This window comes from Salvelinus fontinalis, chromosome 33, assembly GCF_029448725.1.
Source record: "Salvelinus fontinalis isolate EN_2023a chromosome 33, ASM2944872v1, whole genome shotgun sequence".
NCBI classification, from domain to species: domain Eukaryota; kingdom Metazoa; phylum Chordata; class Actinopteri; order Salmoniformes; family Salmonidae; genus Salvelinus; species Salvelinus fontinalis.
Window position 1 is genome coordinate 32545532 of NC_074697.1, and position 20052 is coordinate 32565583.

The 20052-nt window shown below is 44.5% G+C and overlaps 1 protein-coding gene across 2 annotated transcripts in view; it reads left to right on the forward strand.

The window, feature by feature from the left end:
- Positions 1–4742: 4742 nt before the first annotated feature.
- Positions 4743–20052, forward strand: part of LOC129832058 (vacuolar protein sorting-associated protein 53 homolog) — a 35164-nt gene continuing 19854 nt past the window's right edge. The window contains exons 1-11 of one of the 2 annotated variants that reach the window (XM_055895799.1): positions 4743–5190; positions 5738–5818; positions 7216–7265; positions 7352–7418; positions 13829–13915; positions 14566–14681; positions 15124–15243; positions 16928–17006; positions 17174–17317; positions 19213–19355; positions 19769–19910. In XM_055895799.1, the coding sequence (XP_055751774.1) occupies positions 5101–5190; positions 5738–5818; positions 7216–7265; positions 7352–7418; positions 13829–13915; positions 14566–14681; positions 15124–15243; positions 16928–17006; positions 17174–17317; positions 19213–19355; positions 19769–19910 (1119 nt within the window). In that variant the 5' untranslated portion in view covers positions 4743–5100. The remainder of the gene's footprint in view (positions 5191–5737; positions 5819–7215; positions 7266–7351; positions 7419–13828; positions 13916–14565; positions 14682–15123; positions 15244–16927; positions 17007–17173; positions 17318–19212; positions 19356–19768; positions 19911–20052) is intronic. The other variant, XM_055895800.1, reaches the window with a different exon arrangement.

Consider the following 20052-nt stretch of genomic DNA (forward strand, 5'->3'; position numbering starts at 1 on the left):
CTCAAATAAGCAAAGAGAAACAACTGTCCATCATTACTTTAAGACATGAAGGTCAGTCAATACGGAACATGTCAAGAACTTGTAAAGTTTCTTCAAGTGCAATCGCAAAAACCATCAAACGCTATGATGAAACTGGCTCTCATGAGGACCTCCACAGGAATGGAACACCCAGAGTTACCTCTGCCGCAGAGGATAAGTTCATTAGAGTTACCAGCCTCAGAAATTGCAGTCCAAATAAATGCTTCACAGAGTTCAAGTAACAGAAACATCTCAACATCAACTGTTCAGAGGAGACTGTGTGAATCAGGCCTTCATGGTCGAATTGCTGCAAAGAAACCACTCCTAAAGGACACCAATAGCTGTAGGCCTACAGCGTTTGTCACCATATTTTCCATGACAATCACATTCTAATTTTAATTGTTGACCATTTGAATTCTAAATGTCAAACTACTGAATCTGTATGCCTATCTACTGCTCTGTCCCATGCTAGCATATTAGCATGTTAGCTGTCGTTTTACCCACGTCTCCCTCTATTCCTGCCTCCCTAAAGGTGAGGCCTCTGAGCTGTCCTGGCTCTGAGCTGGAGGGAGTGAGGATACTGCAGAGCTACGAGGACGAGAAGGAGATCCACCACTTCTGTGTGGGAAAGAAAGCTGTGGTCATTGGAGCCTCCTTCATAGGTTAACCATAAAGAGATCACTTCATACTGTACACTGAAGAGAAGTCCTATTTTTTTATTTTTTTATAAATGAAATGTGTAAATAGTTTATATACTATAGGTTTGTGACTTGGTTGGTTACAGTAAGGTAAGTTTGTTGAATTTGATAAGTAAGAATTTCATTTGATTTGTGTGCCTCAAAACCAAGTCATAAATATGGAAGTAGCATCCTACTTGGCAGATAAAGCTGCCAGTGTGGTGATGGTTGGTAACTGCTCATATCCCTTTGAGAGGTGCCTGGGCCCAGAGATTGGGAAGATGACAATGCAGGCCTGAGACAATGGTTATCATATGTAATGTACTCTACCTGATACAACACCCACCACTAGGCTACAAACGTTTATGAATATGTAAATCCCAAGTTTTGATAGTACAAATATCAACATGAGTGTGTGTTTCTCTTCTGTCAAAAATGTTGGAGGAGAGCAAAATCAAGTTCCACATGAACGACAGAGTGGTGGAGATCAGAGGGGAGAATGGTAAGGTAAAGTAAACCAATATTCACCCATCAGCAAACATCATTACAACCTCCTCACTTAGGGAGTGTTATATCACTGTAATACACGTAATCAACATTCTCTCAAGACCCATAGTGATGATTAAATGGAAAATAGTTGTTTGTGTAGGTGAAAGAGGTCGTTCTGAACAGCGGTGCAGTCGTGGAAATGGATTTGGTGATAGCAGGGATTGGTAGGTAATCTGATACTTCTACATATCCTCAAATATACATCAATTATCTATTAGAGTTTCCATCAGCTCACACTTTCACTGTTAAATCTCTCTACATGGTCTCTGTGGAACTTTCCTATCCTATTTCTACCATTTGTTTGAATTAACCAGACCTGGGTTCAAATAGTATTCAGTGTCAGGCAAGCTCAATCAACCAGAGCTGAAATACTTTAAAGAAAATAAATACTATTTGAACCCAGGTCTGATAGATGGGGTTTCACAATGTCTCAAACGTACACACTGTTGTAGTTATTGAAGTAACCATCATGATCTCTCCTTAGATGTCATCCCTAACTCTGACTTCCTGAAGGAAAGCCAGGTGGAGGTGGATTCTAGAAGGGCTGTCATCATTGATAGGTAACTATGGAGATGGTTATCATTAACAAACTATAGTTATGTTGATGTAATAACTGTGGTACTAATGGTTTACACTACCCAACACATTGCTGCTTCCATACAGGTCATGAGAACCAACATTCCAGATGTTTTTGGAGACATGGAGACATGACGTCCTTTCCTCTCACCATACGGAAAGACCAGAGGATCAACATTGGACATTGGCAGCTGGCATCAGCTCACGGTAAAATCAAATTTTATATGTCACATGCTTCATAGACAAAAGGTGTAGACTAACAGTGAAATGCTTACTTACAGGTCCCTTTCCAACAATGCAGAGTTAAAGATAAGATCAAATAAAAAATATAAATAGTGACATGAGGAATAAATGCCCAGTGAATAATGAATAGAAATAAAGAGTAAAAATGACATGGATATATATAGGGAGGACAAAATAACATGGCTATATACAGGGAGTACCAGTACCTAGTCGGTGTGCAGGGGTACGTAATCGAGGTAGCTATGTACTGTACACACAGTGCCTTCAGAAAGTATTCAGACCCCTTGACTTTTTCCACATTTTGTTACGTTACAGCCTTATTCTAAAATTGAATACATTTTTTTCCCCCTCATCAATCAACACTCAATACCCCATGATGAAAAAGCAAAAACTGTTTTTTAGATTTGTTTTCTCATAAAAAACAACAAAGTTGAAATATGTATTCAGACCCTTTACTCTGTACTTTGTTGAAGCACCTTTGGCAGAGATTACAGGATTGATTCTCCTTGAGTATGATGCTACAAGCTTGGCACACCTGTATTTGGGGAGTTTCTCCCATTCTACTCTGCAGATCCTCTCAAACTCTGTCAAGTTGTCTGGGGAGCGTCGCTGCACAGCCATTTTCAGGTCTCTCCAGAGATGTTTGATCTGGTTTAAGTCCGGGCTCTGGCTGTGCCACTCAAGGACATTCAGAGACTTGTCCCGAAGCCATTCCTGCGTTGTCTTGGTTGTGTGCTGAGGGTCGTTGTCATGTTGGAAGGTGAACCTTCGACACATTCTGAGGTCCTGAGCGCTCTGGAGCAGGTTTTCATCAAGGATCTCTCTGTACTTTGCTCCGTTCATATTTCCCTCAATCCTGACTATTCTCCCAGTCCCTGCCGCTGAAAAACATCCCCACAGCATGATGCTGCCACCACCATGCTACCCCATAGGGATGGTGCCAGGTGTCCTCCAGATGTGACGCTTGGCATCCAGGCCAAATAATTTGATCTTGGTTTCATCAGACCAGAGAATCTTGTTTCTCATGGTCTGAGAGTCGTTTAGGTGCCCTTTGGCAAACTCCAAGCTGGCTGACATGTGCTTTTTACTATGGAGTAGCTTCCGTCTGGCCACTCTACCATAAAGGCCTGATTGGTGGAGTGCTGCAGAGATGGTTGTCCTTCTGGAAGGTTCTCCCATCTTCACAGAGGAAGTCTAGAGCTCTTTCAGAGAGACCATCGGGGTCTTGGTCACCTCACTGACCAAAGTCCTTCTCCCCCCATTTGCTCAGTTTGGCCGGGCGGCCAGCTCTAGGAAGAGTCCTGGTGGTTCCAAACTTCTTCCATTTAAGAATGATGGAGGCCGCTGTGTTCTTGGGGACCTTCCCACCTTGGTTGCTCCCTCAGCCAGTGATAAGTCTAGAGTTGCTTGAGCTGTTGAGGAAGGAGTAGATTCAGTTGTAAGTTAACATTTAATACACAATACTATGCTTTCTTGACTGTATTAACAGATGGATCTAAGGACCCTAAAACAGGGAGGACAGGTGCAGCTTTTCATGTTCCCGGGTTTAAGGTGGAAGTGACAAAAAGAGCAACGGATAATTTATCTGTTTACCCATTGGAGTTGATGGTGTTAAGTAAAAAAAAAAAACAGAGTATAAACTAACTAAGAAAACCTCAAAACAAGTTTATTCACCCACAGAAGCAGTGTCATTTAAACCTTCCTCCTATGCTGAGTCTCCTGCTTACACATCTAGACAGCCAATACATCTCTGTTGCTAGACAAGACTTTAGTGATGTCTGTTCTTTCTCACTTCATCTGACCTGACCTCGGCCCAAATTCCTCACACCTCCCTAACTCACGGCTGTCCTGTTGACTTGTACCAGAACGTGGCCCTTCTCTCTTCTACATGATACCTGATGTATAACAATAACATGCATTCCCCTCTCTCCCTTAGTACCATGAACAAGGATATTTCATATTTCAGGTTTAGAAGTCAGAACCCATCAATGGCCATACTCTTGGCTGCAGAGTGGCTGGAAGACGTGAGGCCAGACAGGGTAGTCATCTGCTCTGACTCCCGTGCAGCGCTGATGAGATTAAATTAATTTGTGTTTCGGAGCAGACTGGTTGTATTGTTTGAGGTTTTGCTGTGCTTGTATAGGGTGAGACAGATGGGGATATTTGTGATGTTCCTCTTCATACCAGCTCATGTGGGAGTAGAGGTGAATGAGGAGGTGGATGTTATCGCCAAGCAGACTCTTAATATTAAGTTAAACATCCTAATGTTGAGATGGAATTGTCAATCAGTAAAACAGAAGCTAAGGAGTTGATAAAAGCAGTGGTTAAAAACAAATGGCAAGAGTTGTGGAAAAAGAAGGGAAAGTGAAGACAAAAAAAAAGGTAAAGGGAAAGGGGGATACCTAGTCAGTTGTACAACTGAATGTATTCAATTGAAATGTTACTTCCACATTTAACCCAACTCCTCTGAATCAGAGAGGTGAGAAATGCATGGTTGTTGTTTGCCTTAATCGACATCCACATCATCTGCGCCCGGTATTAGAGTCAGGAAAAGGTGGGGGCAGGGAGGGTCCTCAGGCGGAGGGAGAAGGGAGGAAAGTGTAATAACAATTCTGAGATTGGGACACAGAGGCTCAATAGTACATTGAAATTGATGGGGAAACATCTGACTGGGAGGCGCGATCAGTGTCAGGAGGAGAAGAGACAGTGAAACACGTTCTAATTCAGTGCCAGAAATATGGGAGGGAAAGAGAGCGATTGTTATTAGATTTGAGGTGTAATGGGGTTGAAGAGCCAAAATTAAGTGCACTGTGGGGAAATCTTCAGGGGGTGTAGCATTTAACTATGTATTTAGTTTCCTTAGGAAGACGATAATATTGGGTAGGATGTAGACCTTCCCTGTCTCTGGTCGACGCTCCAATCCAGTTAGTGACGGTAATACACCTTAATTGCCAAACGCCACTTAAAATCCACAGAAGAAGAAGAAGGTGAAGGAAGTGACCTGCCTCGGCTTTCTGCGGTAGTTTGCTAGCTGTGCATGATGATGGAGGAGGAAGAATTGGAATTTGCGGAGGATTTGGAGGCTATTTTGAACCTTACTCCAGAGGTCCAGTTGGCCATCGAGCAGGTAATCATGTGCTAAGAAGGATACGTTTCTAATCTACAATGAAAATGGTAGTCTGTATTCAGGCATGAGCTAGATAGCTTACCTAACGTTAGCTGTGCTGCTATCCTAGTTAGCTACTAACGTTAGCTATTTTTAATACACGTCAACAGTCATCATATTGTCAGTGTATAGTTTTGTATTTCTAGCTAACTTAGTTAGCAGACTAGCTAGCTTTGTACAACAACATCACCCTACCCTTAGTAAAAGAAAGACAGGTTGCCACCACCTTGCCTGTCATCGAAACTCTGACACTTAACGTTACTGTAGCTAGCTAGCTAGTTACAGTGTAACGTAAGATAATTATCTGAAAATGTAATTAGTGAAATGCATGAAATCAGCCTTCTTTACGAAATGCATGGTTGTTGATTCTAATTAATTCGGTAAACTGTTTGTTAGGCTAGCTACATAGATATTAACGTTAGCTAGCTATTAACCACTGTATAGGCTAGCTGTTAAGCAATGAAGAACCAACAACGTATTCATTGAGTCATATTTGTTTATGCCTTAGGTTTTCCCCAGTCAAGACCCATTGGACAGAGCAGATTTTAATTCTGTGGAATACATCAATACATTGTTTCCCACTGAGCAGGTAAGACTAGAGTCCATCACTTCACAGAAACTAAAGTCATTTTATGTTACACCAAGGCTCTAGTCTTGGATACTTCTTCTGTGATCCTAAGCTACACTGCTCAAAAAAATAAAGGGAACACTTAAACAACACAATGTAACTCCAAGTCAATCACACTTCTGTGAAATCAAACTGTCCACTTAGGAAGCAACACTGATTGACAATAAATTTCACATGCTGTTGTGCAAATGGAATAGACAAAAGGTGGAAATTATAGGCAATTAGTAAGACACCCCCAAAAAAGGAATGGTTCTGCAGGTGGTGACCACACACCACTTCTCAGTTCCTATGCTTCCTGGCTGATGTTTTGGTCACTTTTGAATGCTGGCGGTGCTTTCACTCTAGTGGTAGCATGAGACGGAGTCTACAACCCACAAGTGGCTCAGGTAGTGCAGCTCATCCAGGATGGCACATCAATGCGAGCTGTGGCAAAAAGGTTTGCTGTGTCTGTCAGCGTAGTGTCCAGAGCATGGAGGCGCTACCAGGAGACAGGCCAATACATCAGGAGATGTGGAGGAGGCCGTAGGAGGGCAACAACCCAGCAGCAGGACCGCTACCTCCGCCTTTGTGCAAGGAGGTGCACTGCCAGAGCCCTGCAAAATGACCTCCAGCAGGCCACAAATGTGCATGTGTCTGCTCAAACGGTTAGAAACAGACTCCATGAGGGTGCTATGAGGGTCCGACGTTCACATTTTCAAACAATTTTTCATTGGTAAGGCAGATCAAGTATTTTTATCAAAATCAATTGCTTTTGAGAGAACCAATCAAAGCTCATGTACATTTTTGTGTGAATATGGCACCAACCAACTGACTTCTGTGAACAGACCAGAGTCACAGCTCTCCCTCGCTGTGTACTACGTGAGTCTCGTCAGCCAGGGGGAAAAAAGTAAGGCCATACAAATGTAAAAATCTGAAAAATTGCACAATCATAGCAAAGATATTGTCCTGAAGCTGCCAGTAAAGAGATGCACAACTTCCTCTCGGATTATGGCTGAACTTTCTCTTTTAGCCTCCCCACGATGCTAAAATCTCTTGATTCGGTGTCGAAATAAAGATCCTATAGTATTTTAAAAAGTGTCTACTTATTTTTCTTTTGTCGCTTGCTCACCTTCACCTTTCAAAAAATGAAATTCATTAAATATTTTGTGAAATGTATATGGCCTAGCAAAACAAAGGTCTGATTGACCGAGTCGAAAGTAATAATCATGTAGACATGCCCAGTAGGTGGCGCTGCCTGCATACCTTTGTAACATTAGAAAAGGATCTTTCATCATCCAAATTGGTCCATGCAACTTGGTGTTATGTGGGGGAGTAGATGTTGGTCAATTGATAATCATGATACCCCTGTTTCCTCACAGTCACTGGCTAATATAGACGATGTGGTCAACAAGATCCGTCTGAAGATTCGGTGAGTGACCTCATTGTGTTGTTTTGGTTGAAGTTTTTTAAAAGATGAGTTTGACAATATTATTGATTTTTGTGTGTGTGTTTCAGGCGTCTGGATGACAACATCAGGACGGTGGTGAGAGGTCAGACCAACGTGGGCCAGGACGGCAGACAGGTGAGTGAAGGGACCGTCTGGGATTACTTTTCAGTGTGTTATTGGTTAATTTTCCTAGAAACTGCCCCTGACTGTGTGTAAATACTTTGGTTGTTGGTTGGTTGTTATTAAGGACTAAGCTGTGTGCATGTGTAAACTCGTGTTTGGAAGGGAGGGTAATGTGTGTGTGTGTGTGTGTGTGTGGCAGGCAGGCAGTTTTGTTATGCTTGGCTTTAAGCACTGGGCTCAGCGACAGCATGTTTTGACAGATGAATAGCAGTAGCAGTTTACTGTGAGACACAATAGGGCCTTTTGGTGACGAGAGAGACAGGCCAGTCAGTCTACACTGGCGGGCCCCCACAGAGGGTTGACTTTGGGGCTACAAGACTGTAGCATGTTGCTGCTGCTTCAGTCTCACACTGACTATATACACACACACACACACACACATCACCCCTCCAACAGACTGGTTGAGATGATGTTTTACAACCTTTTCCCCAGGATTAGTCCTTGTAACCCAGACAAATATGTTGGTGCTCCTTTTTCTGTTTCTCTGTCCTCACTAATACCATGGAAAAGGACAGGATGAGTCAGAACCATCGCATTCCCTACTATTAGAACTACTGCTGTCTTAAAGGAAAAGATTACCCTTCATTATTCAGGGATTACATTTGGACCTGTGGTTTGGTGTCCCGCCAGAAAGTCAGGAAAAACCATTGATTTAACGCAGACCCTCGCTCTGTCAGGGAACTGTGGTTTTGAGGCGTGACACCTGATGGGGGAGCTGTTTCTGTGTGTGTGTGTTGTGTGTTGCGTGTTTCTGGGATGGTGGCCCCGTCCTGCTGTGTTTCCACTGGATTATCAGTAGTGTTCTGGACAGAATCCATTAACCCCTGAGGTTGGTAGGCACGGCAAGCTGACACTGTACTGTACCGTTGGGTTTCTGGTCTTGTGGTCTCGTAGCCGAGGCCCACTGAACCATCCACATCTCCCAAAGAGCTGAGGGAAAATCCTATTTGCAGACAGAAATGTGGAGAGGTGTTCAGTACAGCCAGAGATGGAGACAGAGAAGAGGAGAGCGGGATTTGATTTAGCTCGCCTGGGGCTCTAGTTTGGCAGAGTGTGTCCGAAGGTGCCAAATACACCTACTTAATTGAGCGCTCCTAATGACAAAGAAAGGGAACAGAAAAAGAACTGAGGTGGAGAAGGACTGTTAATATTTCCCTTGTATTTAGTCTGTAGGGGCGGCAGACTGGCAGTGATCAGCAGGGTGGGGATGGAGGTGTCTGCTTCAGATGCCCAATCCCCAGGCAAGGGGTAGATGGAATCAGAATGTCAGGGATATTGGGTATGTTGGTGTAGGTGCATATCAGAGTCTTAGAACTAGGAGGGGGCTCTGATGTTGTTGATTGATGGAATGAATTACATGCACACACACATTCCATTCAGTCTTCTCTTCCTTGTATAAACAGTTCTGACTGGTTTGTTGTTGTTCGCCAGCTCTTCTACTAAGCAGCTGTCAAAAGCAGCTACAAGTGGTTTGTCTGTCCAGCCTATCGTCATGGTAACATGGACCAGAAGGCCAAACATGTCTCACTCTGGCTCACTGCAGTTTAAACTGCCTGAATCCCAAGTCAACTCTAGTTGTTTCCATTCCTCGCCATTCTCTTTAGTCTTTACAATCTCAGAGTGAACAATTTATAAGTGATTCATAATTTGCTCTCAGACTTACTGTTCTCCTGAGTATGATACTTTGCAGCCAAAACTAAAAGGGGAAGTCCCTGAGGAAATTGATGAATTGTTCTTGACAAGCTTATTGTGGGTGCCTGCAGTCAGTATGGGAGAGTGAGTTGCGGAGGCTCGGTTTTGGGGGAGGGTGGGGAAAGGAGGATACCTAGTCAGTTGTCCAACTGAATGTATTCAACTGAAATGTGTCTTCTGCATTTAACCCAACCCCTCTGAATCAGAGAGGTGCGGGGGGCTGCCTTAATTGACTTTTTATTTTTTTATTTAACTAGGCAAGTCAGTTAAGAACAAATTCTTATTTACAATGACGGCCTTCCCCGGCCAAACCCTGACGACGCTGGGCCAATTGTGCGCCGCCCAATCATGGCCAGATGTGATGCAGCCTGGATTCGAATCAGGGACTGCAGTGACACCTCTTGCACTTAGATGCAGTGCCTTAGACCACTGCGCCACTCGGGAGCCCCATCCTGAGTGGCGCCCAGGGACATCCACGTCTTCGACGCCCGGGGAACAGAGTTAAACTTCCTTGCTCAGGCAGGGGCAGAACGACAGATTTAATACCTTGTCAGCTCTGGGATTCGATCCAGCAACCTTCTGGTTACTGGCCCAACGTTCTAGTCACTAGGCTAGAGAGGCCCATTCACAAACCAAACATTTGTTATCAATTACATGTAGCCTAGCCATTCATGCCAGAAAATGTTAACAGCATTGAGCTTGCATAGCTCAGTCACCATAGCCATTATTCAGCTATGCACCAAACTTTTCCCATGTGCAGCTTGATGTCCCCACATGGTCAGGTCAGCTGTGGGGCTTTATGGTCGTCAACGAGGCAGCGGGTGGGGATCCGGCCGGCCGTCATGTGGATGGGTTATGGCTATTGTGTGTGTGTGTGTATGTGTCCATGCAAATGTCTTACGTGTGTGTGTGTGTTGCAGATGTGTTACTGTAGCTCCAAGCATCTGGATGTACTTATTAGGAACACTGAGACGGAATGGGAACCTCCTTGAGAAAACATAACATAAATATTTAATCTAAACTCAGGAAGGGAAGTTTACTGCTTCAAGTTGGGTTCTCTGCTCTTTCATCTGCTGTGTATCCCTTCCTGTCTTTTCTTTGTTTCTCGGTTTTTCATACAATATACTTTATTGTCCACTTTTTTTTTCTTAATTTTTTTCTTTAATTGTTCTTTTTTTTACCCCCTTTTCTCCCCAATTTCGTGGTATCCAAATAGTAATTACTAACAATCTTGTCTCATCGCTACAACTCCCGTACGGGCTCGGGAGAGACAAAGGTCGAAAGCCATGCGTCCTCCGAAACACAACCCAACCAAGCCGCACTGCTTCTTAACACAGCGCGCATCCAACCCGGAAGCCAGCCGCACCAATGTGTCGGAGGAAACACCGTGCACCTGGCTCCCTTGGTTAGCGCGCACTGCGCCCGGCCCGCCACAGGAGTCGCTGGTGCGCGATGAGACAAGGATATCCCTACCGGCCAAACCCTCCCTAACCCGGACGACACTAGGCGGGAGGTCCGTGTCGCCCCACGGACCTCCCGGTCGCGGCCGGCTGCGACAGAGCCTGGGCGCGAACCCAGAGTCTCTGGTGGCACAGATAGCGCTGCGATGCAGTGCCCTAGACCACTGCGCCACCCGGGAGGCCCCTTTATTGTCCACTTACATGGAAATTCATTTTGTGACCTAAGTATACAAAACACAATATATTACATGCAGTACGGAAAACTCTCGATTATCCTCTTGCTTTCTCTTTCTCATTCTCTGTTTGATGTTGATATGTTGCTGTTGCCTGTTCCCCAAAACAATATGAACATATCCTTTAACACTGGGTTAATGTGATGGTTACCATGTAATTTGGACACACGTGTGGCCCACCCAACCACAGAAACAGATTGACTAGAATGGACATGCCCATACAAACCAATGCTCATTCTATTTCTATGGACCAAGCATCCAGCTGTTTACACTGGATTCTCAATGGCTTTGCCCTCTCCTGTAATAAACCAGAACATATTTCTGTCCTTGTTATCATGGAGTACTTAGTTCAGACAATTGGCTACTTATTGTTGCCTCGCCTGTTTGCTTTCTAAACAAATGTGTGTGATTGTTCAGCTTGGTACATATGAAGAATGCCTTGTATACTGTTTATTGCATGTTCAATATGTCTTCATTCACTATTTCAGGGGGACCGAGTGGCACTGCGGTCTAAGGCACTGCATTGCAGTGCTAGAGGCGCCACTACAGACCTGGGTTCGATTCCGGGCTGTATCACAACCGGACGTTATTGGGAGTCCCATAGGGTGGTGCAGAATTAGCCCAGCATCGTCCGGGTTTGGCCGGGGTAGACCGTCATTGTAAATAAGAATTTGTTCTAACTCACTTTGCTTAGTTCAATAAATAAATAAATAAATAATAAATGTACAACCTAGGCTTACCCCATAAACTACAGGGTCTGTGGATAGGAGGAATGCGTGACTTGTCATTGTGGGATACATCCACATCTCTTCATATCTGTCAGTGAAGAAACCCCCCTCTAACCGCCCCCTGCCTTCCCCTCCTCCTCCAAAAATCCCCAAATAGAGTCCACATGTGTGGCAGACAGTGCTCTATTTCTGCAGGGTTAAAATATGGCCTCTCCCCGTCTGGGACTGGGTTGGAAGAGGGGATGGATGTGGGCGTAGTAAAGATAGCGATCTCAGCCAGGCAGAAGTGTGCTGGGCTGTGGTCTCCCCACTTTCCCGATGCTCAGACGCTTTGGCGATTAGGCTAAATGTAGGAAATTAACGTTCAGAGGCCAGACAGGCTGGCTCACTGAGCAGCTTCTCCAGTCTAATTCTTTATCAAGGTCTTCAGACTATGGGGTCTACTTGGTGTCTGTGTGTGTTCTTGGTATTGGTTGTTTGATTGGGCCTCAGGTTGTTGTGAATGAGGGGCTTTGGAATTAGTATTCTGGTGGGTTCTTAAGGTGGTTAGAGGTAGTTTGTCTCTAGGGGCCTGTTTGAATCAAAATAACATCCTTCCTCCCTCCCTCCCTCCCTGAGGTATTCAAAGATCTGAGAGGGTTGGATTGGTGGAAGCAGTTACGGTTGAGACCTTGCTTTCACTTATTTAATCAGGTATAGATCAGTCAATGGTAAACTCAAGGAAGTAAGGCGGAAAGGAGGCATTTTGTAAAGTATTCAAAGTATGTTGATGGTCTTGGCTAGTGGCAACCCTCAACAGGTCATGACCGACCAAGGTTCTCAGCTTCCTGCCCCTGACTTTCCTCACTTTTTCCTGGTAACAGATGGACTACATGGTTACTATCAGAGCCTGCCCTCCATGCCTGCTGGTTTAACTGAAAGGTCTACCTGTGTGTGTGTGTGTGTGTGTGTGTGTGTGTCGACACCCAGGGAGTCTGCCTGTGACCTTGTGTCTGGCTCTGTGACCCTGTCATCATGCTAGGCCTCTAAACAGAATAGATGCTGCTTCCTGCAGAGCCATAAAGGAATCCACTGCTGTCAACAACGCAGATTGTGTGTGTTTGCATTTGCCCCGTCCGTCCACTTGCATTTTTGAAGAGCCTTGTAAAAGTGGTACATTCCTTGGGCAGCTGGTGCCGGCTGTTAGGATTCCATCTGTGTGAGGAGAGGAGATCCCCCCCCCCACACACAGACACCCCACGCTGGACCAGTGTTGGGACCAGCTACCCCCAATTACCCTGGCATTGGATGGCAGTGCCAAAGCCCAGCTCAGACCATCAAAGCCCAGCTGTGTGGCCTAAAAGGGAAACATAGCAATTAGTTTACTTCTCTGTGAAAGAAGCACCACTCTGTTCTCCTCCACTCTGATTGTTTCAAGAATTTGTGGCCAACCACTAGTTACTAGGCCTACATTTTGAGAGGATTGGAGATTCATCTTTTGATCAGAGTTGCACTTTATTTGACATTTTGCTTGACACCTCTCTCTATAAGCAATGTTATAACGCATGTCATAAGCAGGTCCACTGGCTATTCCATTAGTCAGTCAGTCTATAACATGGGCTGTTGGGGTTCAAATACATGGCTGTTGGGAAGGAGTAGTTGGACATCTCTCTCTCTCTCTCTGTGCATCGGTTGGCAGTAGGGAGAGACCGCTCTTCTTACCAACTGGAATGTGAGAGCAAACTGTGGGAGAGGTTTCTCATCCCCACGCCATTCCTTCTGGTTTCAAATCACGCCATTTTGTTTGGTTTTCCATCCCCCTGGTGAGGCGCCTATAAATACGACCTGACGAGGAAGAGAGGAGAATAGCATGACTCCAGAATGTCCATGGGTTTTCCTACTAAACAAGATATAGTGATTGGTTTGATTAGCCTGTAATCTCCAAACCCAGAGCCAAATTCTTGCGTGAACACTTGCTATTGGCCTGCTGTAAGGAGAGACTAAATAGCCTGGTCCCAGGTCTATTTTGCTGTCTTGCCAACTCCTATGGCCATTATCACGCCAAACAAACAGATCTGGTACCAGGCTAGAAGATGATAAAGAAGTTGAAAAGAATCCCTCTTTGCCTTAATGCTAGATGTCAGCTTCATCCCACTGTGTCTGAAGAGATGTCTGCCAGAAAGTAAACTTCTTTAGAGAGTGCTGGTACCTAAATGACATCTTTCAAACCTGTCTCTCTCTCTTTTTATTTCTTTCTCTCTCTCTCCCAGGCACTGGCAGAGGCCCAGGTAGCCATCGGCCAGCTCTTTGGCAAAATCAAAGACATTAAGGACAAGGCTGAGAAATCTGAGCAAATGGTGAGCAAACAAACAAAACACAGCCAGACTCCCTCACAGGAGCCACCTTGTCTACCATGTCTATAGCTTCAGGGTGTGTGTGTGTGTGTGTGTGTGACTGAGGGTGCCCCCTGGGGACTCTGACATCCTCTAGGGACATGTAGTGTTGTTATGAGTGGAGGTAATTATCCTGCTGTGTGTGGGTTGGACCTAAAATCCCCCAAATTCCCCACAAGGACAGTAAAACAAGGAAAATTCTCCCTCGTGGGGACATTTCCCACGTCCCCAGGAGGACGAAGGCTATTTTAAGCTTAGGGGTTAGGTTTAGGGCTAGGGTTACATTTAGGTTTACGGGTTAGGATTTTGAATTGAAATGTATTTTAGGTCCCCAGAAGGATAGAAGAACATTATGTGGGGGGTCGCAGGAAGGACGCTGGATTGGGTAGGTAAACAGGGAGAGGGGAACCCCCTGGGTATGTTGTAGCAATTATGTCTCAACTCAAACAGGTATGTCTTACTCTTCCATCTCCCTTCCACTCTCTCTCTCTCACCCTCACCTCCCCCCTCTTTCTCACCCCTCGTCTCCCTCTCGTTCTCTCTCATTCGTCTCCTCTCTCGCCCCTTCTATCTCCTTTCTCTTTCCCTTCATTCTCTCTCCACCCCCCTCTCAGGTCAAAGAGATAACGCGGGACATCAAACAGCTGGACCATGCTAAGCGTCACCTGACCACCTCCATCACCACCCTCAACCACCTGCACATGCTGGCCGGGGGCGTTGACTCTCTAGAGTGGGTACTCACAGTGCCACCTATGGGCATGGAGGAAAGGGCCAACTGTTTGAAAAGCATCCATCTTGTAGTTACACAGGGATGACTCCTAAGTTAAATATTTGTGGGCAACTCAGACTTTCTTGTAATACATGCGTTGTTATCAATGGAAGATTTGTGTGAAAACGTACCCCTGTATGTGCATCTCGAGTTAGCAGTTGGCACATAGAAAGGAATACTAAAGATCATTGGAAACCATTGTGCACTGTTACTGCCTCAAGCCAAGGTGCTGGGTCTGTCTTAGTTTGGCACATATACCATTGACTACATGTTGAAGTGGCTGCTTGAGAACTTGTTCTCAACTAGCCTACCTGGTTAAATTAATAAAATAAAAATGCGTAGCCACTAGACAGGACTGACTCTAAGCTAGATCTGCAGGTGATATGTTCTGTGTGTGTCCCAGGGCCATGACGAGGAGGAGGCAGTATGGCGAGGTGGCTAACCTGCTACAGGGGGTGGTCAACGTGCTGGAACACTTCCACAAATACATGGGCATCCCTCAGATCAGACAGCTCTCAGAGAGGTAACCACACACGCACACACACGCCATGCTCAAACACATTCCCTTCCTGAACTGACCATAACACTACCAGTAATACTGTAGGGAAACACTCAGTATTTCAAACAAACACAGCTCAATCTTGCAAACCAACCACTGCATGCATGCATCATACTGTATTTCCCAGTCACCTCAATTTTCCTGTCATTATTGTATTCATTCCTAACGCCACAGTTTTTTAAATTATTGGTGCTCTCCGGAACTGTAGTGTTATTTTATTTAAACAGGGAGTCACATTGAGATTAAAAATCGATTTTACAAGAGAGCCCTGTACACATTACAAGAACAACAGAATATTTAAACTACATACACATATGTGTATAAAACAATATAATTCAGCACAATAAACAAAAATAAACATATTTAATAAAAGCAATCACATTCAACTACAAAGAGGTCCTCAATCAATAATTTAGACTGCAGCCAGGCCAAGCCTGTAGATCCCAGAGATATTCTGTTGTGCTCATCTGAATCAGATCCGGTTGAATATTTACTGAGGAGAGGAGGCTGCAGGCTGCTGAAATACACAGGAAGGAATGTACTGAATAGGAACTCTTTTATGCAGACATTTTCTTCCACTGAGGGCTCGGGCTTTCCTCCTGCTTGGTGTGTTTGAGAGTGTCTTTGTGTGTGTGTGCGTGCCAGATAGGAAAATTGTGTTTGAGAGAGAAAGAGTGTTTCTTTGTGCGTGTGTGTGTGATTGAAAAGTAGGCCTTTGTTCTCCCTCTTCTTTCCCCTTCACAGGAACAGTTGTGGGTTGTGTTAAGCACTAGTCCAGACCCCATACCAGAGTATGGTCTGTGTTCAGCCCTCAACCCAGCTAGTCCCTGTGTCTCTCTGGCCGGGAGAGCTAGCTAGGCTATCTGCTCTGTTTGCCTTGGAGTGGATGATAAAACCATGAATTTAGGAGAGTAAGGAAGTGTGTTTGTGTGGGAGGGGTAATTTTAATGTTTTTTTCTTCCATAAACTTTTATGTTTATCCAGGCTTGTGTCTGTGTCCAATATCATTCAAAGCCACCCACACACTCTCTGACCACCACTGCTTTGTTATCTGAAAAGGGTAAATGGGAGAAAAAAATAAACAGTCTTCAGAAGAAATTGACAAACATTTATGGAGGGATGACCAGACAGAAGGACAGCTGTAGCGTGGGTCTGACTGATTGTCAGGGGCATCTGCAGGGCACTGCCTGCCCTGTGGCATGGCATCCATCTTGTTTATTCTGGAAGGTTCTTCTTGTTGCTCTAGGATTGGACTCAAAATGCCCTACCAAATTCACTCATTACATTAGGCCAGTGGTTCTAGTTCTCACCATGGGTATGTGTCTGTGTGTCCTCTCCTCTTAAGCCAGTGGTTCTGGTTCCCACCATGGAACTATGTGCTGTACTGTGTGACCCAATAAACACTTCTGGAATATCTCTGACCCAATGAGTAAACAAAACCACTGGCCCAAGTCATGCCAGTTTTGCCACGGCCTGAAACCAGTCAGTCACGACTTACCAGTGGGTCCCTCTCAACCTAGCTACCATTTGGGAAACCGTTGCATTATGAAAATATCTACAGTTATGCTACACCAGCTCTATACCCAGTTCCAGCTTTCACGATGGCAATGTTTTCTCAATGTTTCTCCACTGTTTATGTCATCCACAGGGTGAAAGCAGCCCAAAGCGAGCTGGGGACTCAGATCCTGGCGGACTTCGAAGAGGCCTTCCCTGCTCAGGGGTCAAAGGTGAATATTTTTGTGCTATGAATGCCTTGTGTGTTATCAAATGTGCTTCATTAAACAATTGTATGTGTGTATATGTATGACTATACATTATATAATGTATTTAATGTATATTATAATTGTGTGTGTGTTACCCCAAGGTATTTTGTGTGTGTACTCTATATCCCCAGAGAGCAGGGGGACCCAGTAACGTTCTGAGGGATGCCTGTCTGGTGGCCAACGTCTTGGACCCTCGCATCAAACAGGAGATCATCAAGAAGTTCATCAGACAGCACCTCTCTGAGTACATGGTGCTCTTCCAGGAGAACCAGGACGTGAGTTTCAGTTTATTGTACTGCTAAGCATTAAAGTGGAACTGACAGCGTTTTAGCAACATAATCTGTTCATAAACACCCCCAGGAAGAATAACATTTTCTGACAAGCAAGCACTTAGATATGGTCATTTTCCCGTTTTCATAAATTCATAGAATGTTTGGGAATGACGTCCAGTAAGGCATTTGTGAAAATGTCGCCATGCGTTTGGACAATTAATAGACACTGCAGTAAATAATACCTAATAAAAACATCTGTCTTGTCCATGACCGGAGCCTATGCATAGCCAATCAGAGCTACAGTAGGCCTTTGTGTTAACAAGCCATTTGCCACATGGGCCTGCCACCATTCACTTTGAACTGGACTGTGTTTACAGGGTGTAGCAACAGCACAGCTTTAGATCATTAGAATGCATTCGCCAAAAGCCACAAAATACACCTGAATGGATTTCTGCAAATATGTAAATACCACGGGAGTCCTCTTACATTAGGGAACTACAGTCCTATTGATCAAACAACCATGAAAAGGTAGGCTCTCTCAGTTGCCTATGCACATCAACAACTAACGCTAGCCAGAGGGAGAAGAGCTAAAATCTAATGATGGAACATTAGGTAAACCCTTTCAAACATTTTAGCTAGTTGGCTGTCAAAATTGCACTGATAAGCGATGGGGAATAGTACCCTGCTCAGCGTTCTGCAGCTTGCCTGCTATTGCATGCTTTTTCCAACTCACGTTTTGACAACTGATTGGGAACTTGAGAGATCCTTGATGAAAACCTGCTCCAGAGCGCTCGGGACCTTCAAACAGGACAAAGACCCTAAGCACGCAGCCAAGACAACGCAGGATTGGCTTCGGGACAAGTCTCTGAATGTCCTTGATTTGCACAACCAGAGTCGGGACTTGAACTAGATCGAACATCTCTGGAGAGACCTGAAAATAGCTGTGCAGCGACGCTCCCCATCCAACCTGACAGCTTGAGAGGATCTCCACAGAAGAATGTGAGAAACTCACCAAATACAGGTGTGCCAAGCTTGTAGCGTCATACACAAGAAAGCTCGAGGATCCAATCGCTGCCAAAAAAACTAAAACAAAAAACAGTTTGCTTTGTCCTTATGGGGTATTGTGTGTAGTTTGAGGGGGGGGGGGGGGGGATTATTTTATAACTTTTTGAATAAGGCTGTAATGTAACAAAAGGTGGAAAAAGTATTGGTCTGAATACTTTCCGAATGCACTGTCGATGACTCAACGTTTGACTCATTTACAGGACCGTGGGCCTTGTTTGACATGTGCCCTAGCCTATTAGCCACATAATGACTGACTTGTGGTCATTGCCCTTGCTAGTTTGATTGTATTGACATTCCCAGCCTTAGTTAGTCGTTCGTTTTTGTTCAAAATATTGAGTCATTGAAACGGTGTGTCCCGAATGGGTGGCGGCAGCAAACCATATACCAGGTCAGCTGTGATTTAAAACCTGATAGCAATATTTTTTTGGACTACCAAGAAATGTATTGGTGAATTATGTTAATCATGCATTGAACTGCATCCATCTATTCTGCCAACAATGCCTCACTGTACATCAGGTTATATTTTACTCAAAATTCCATATCTTTAAAACCTCTTAAAGTTGGTTTGAAGCATGAACTTGGAATTTGATATTTTTCCAGTTACACTTTAATCTAAGGCGTCCATTTTGGGCCCACTACACGAGGGATTTTGGGTAGGTACAAATGGTGATAAGTGACTACTATGTTTGTTTTTTTACATCCCAGTATTTCTTCCTTTGTAGATCATGTGAATCATAATTGAGATGTACATTGACTGATCTTTAATAATGCTAGTGTTGTGACAGTATGTCTGTGGACCCTCCACCTGAAAGTGTGTTTGTCCACTGACCCAGGTAGCTTGGCTGGATAAGCTCGACCGGCGCTACGCCTGGATTAAGCGTCAGCTGGTGGACTATGAGGAGAAGTACGGACGCATGTTCCCTGAAGAGTGGTGTATGACCGAACGCATCGCTGTGGAGTTCTGCCACATCACCAGGTACCCACACACACACCCTGTGCTGGAAACTGTTGAGACAGCCAGTGCCTCACTGTCAACACATCTATCAACTGTTGTGATAGTTGTGCTCTATCATCCCCTAATAAAATGTATGAGCTGGAGCACAGAGAATTATTCTGTGTGTAGGTGCTGACTAACGGCAAATAAACTGTAAGCTACTGTATACAAATAAATATAGTTGCACACTCACTCTATACCTAGAGAGTTTTACCCAGTTATTAATATATATGTGTGCGACTCTCTTTATTTATTTAGATAGCGCCTCTCATCCCAACACTATTCAGTTGATTTAGTCTTTGTTAGCCTACATGAGCACTGACCTGCTATCACAATCATTCATGCTGCAATGTGACGTGTTGACGACCCTATGTGTCTGTCTCTGTCTCATCCAGGACAGAGCTGGCCAAAGTAATGCGGACGCGGGCCAAAGAGATTGAGGTCAAGCTGCTTCTGTTTGCCATTCAAAGGACCACCAACTTCGAGGGGCTGCTCGCCAAGCGCTTCTATGGGTGCACCCTCACCGACGGGCCCGGGGTTAGACACACACACACACACACAGTGCATTCGGAAAGTTTTCATACCCTTTGATTTTTTCAAAATGTTGTTACATTACAGCCCTATTCTAAAATGGATTAAATTGTTTTTTCCTTCATCAAACTACACACAATACCCAAAA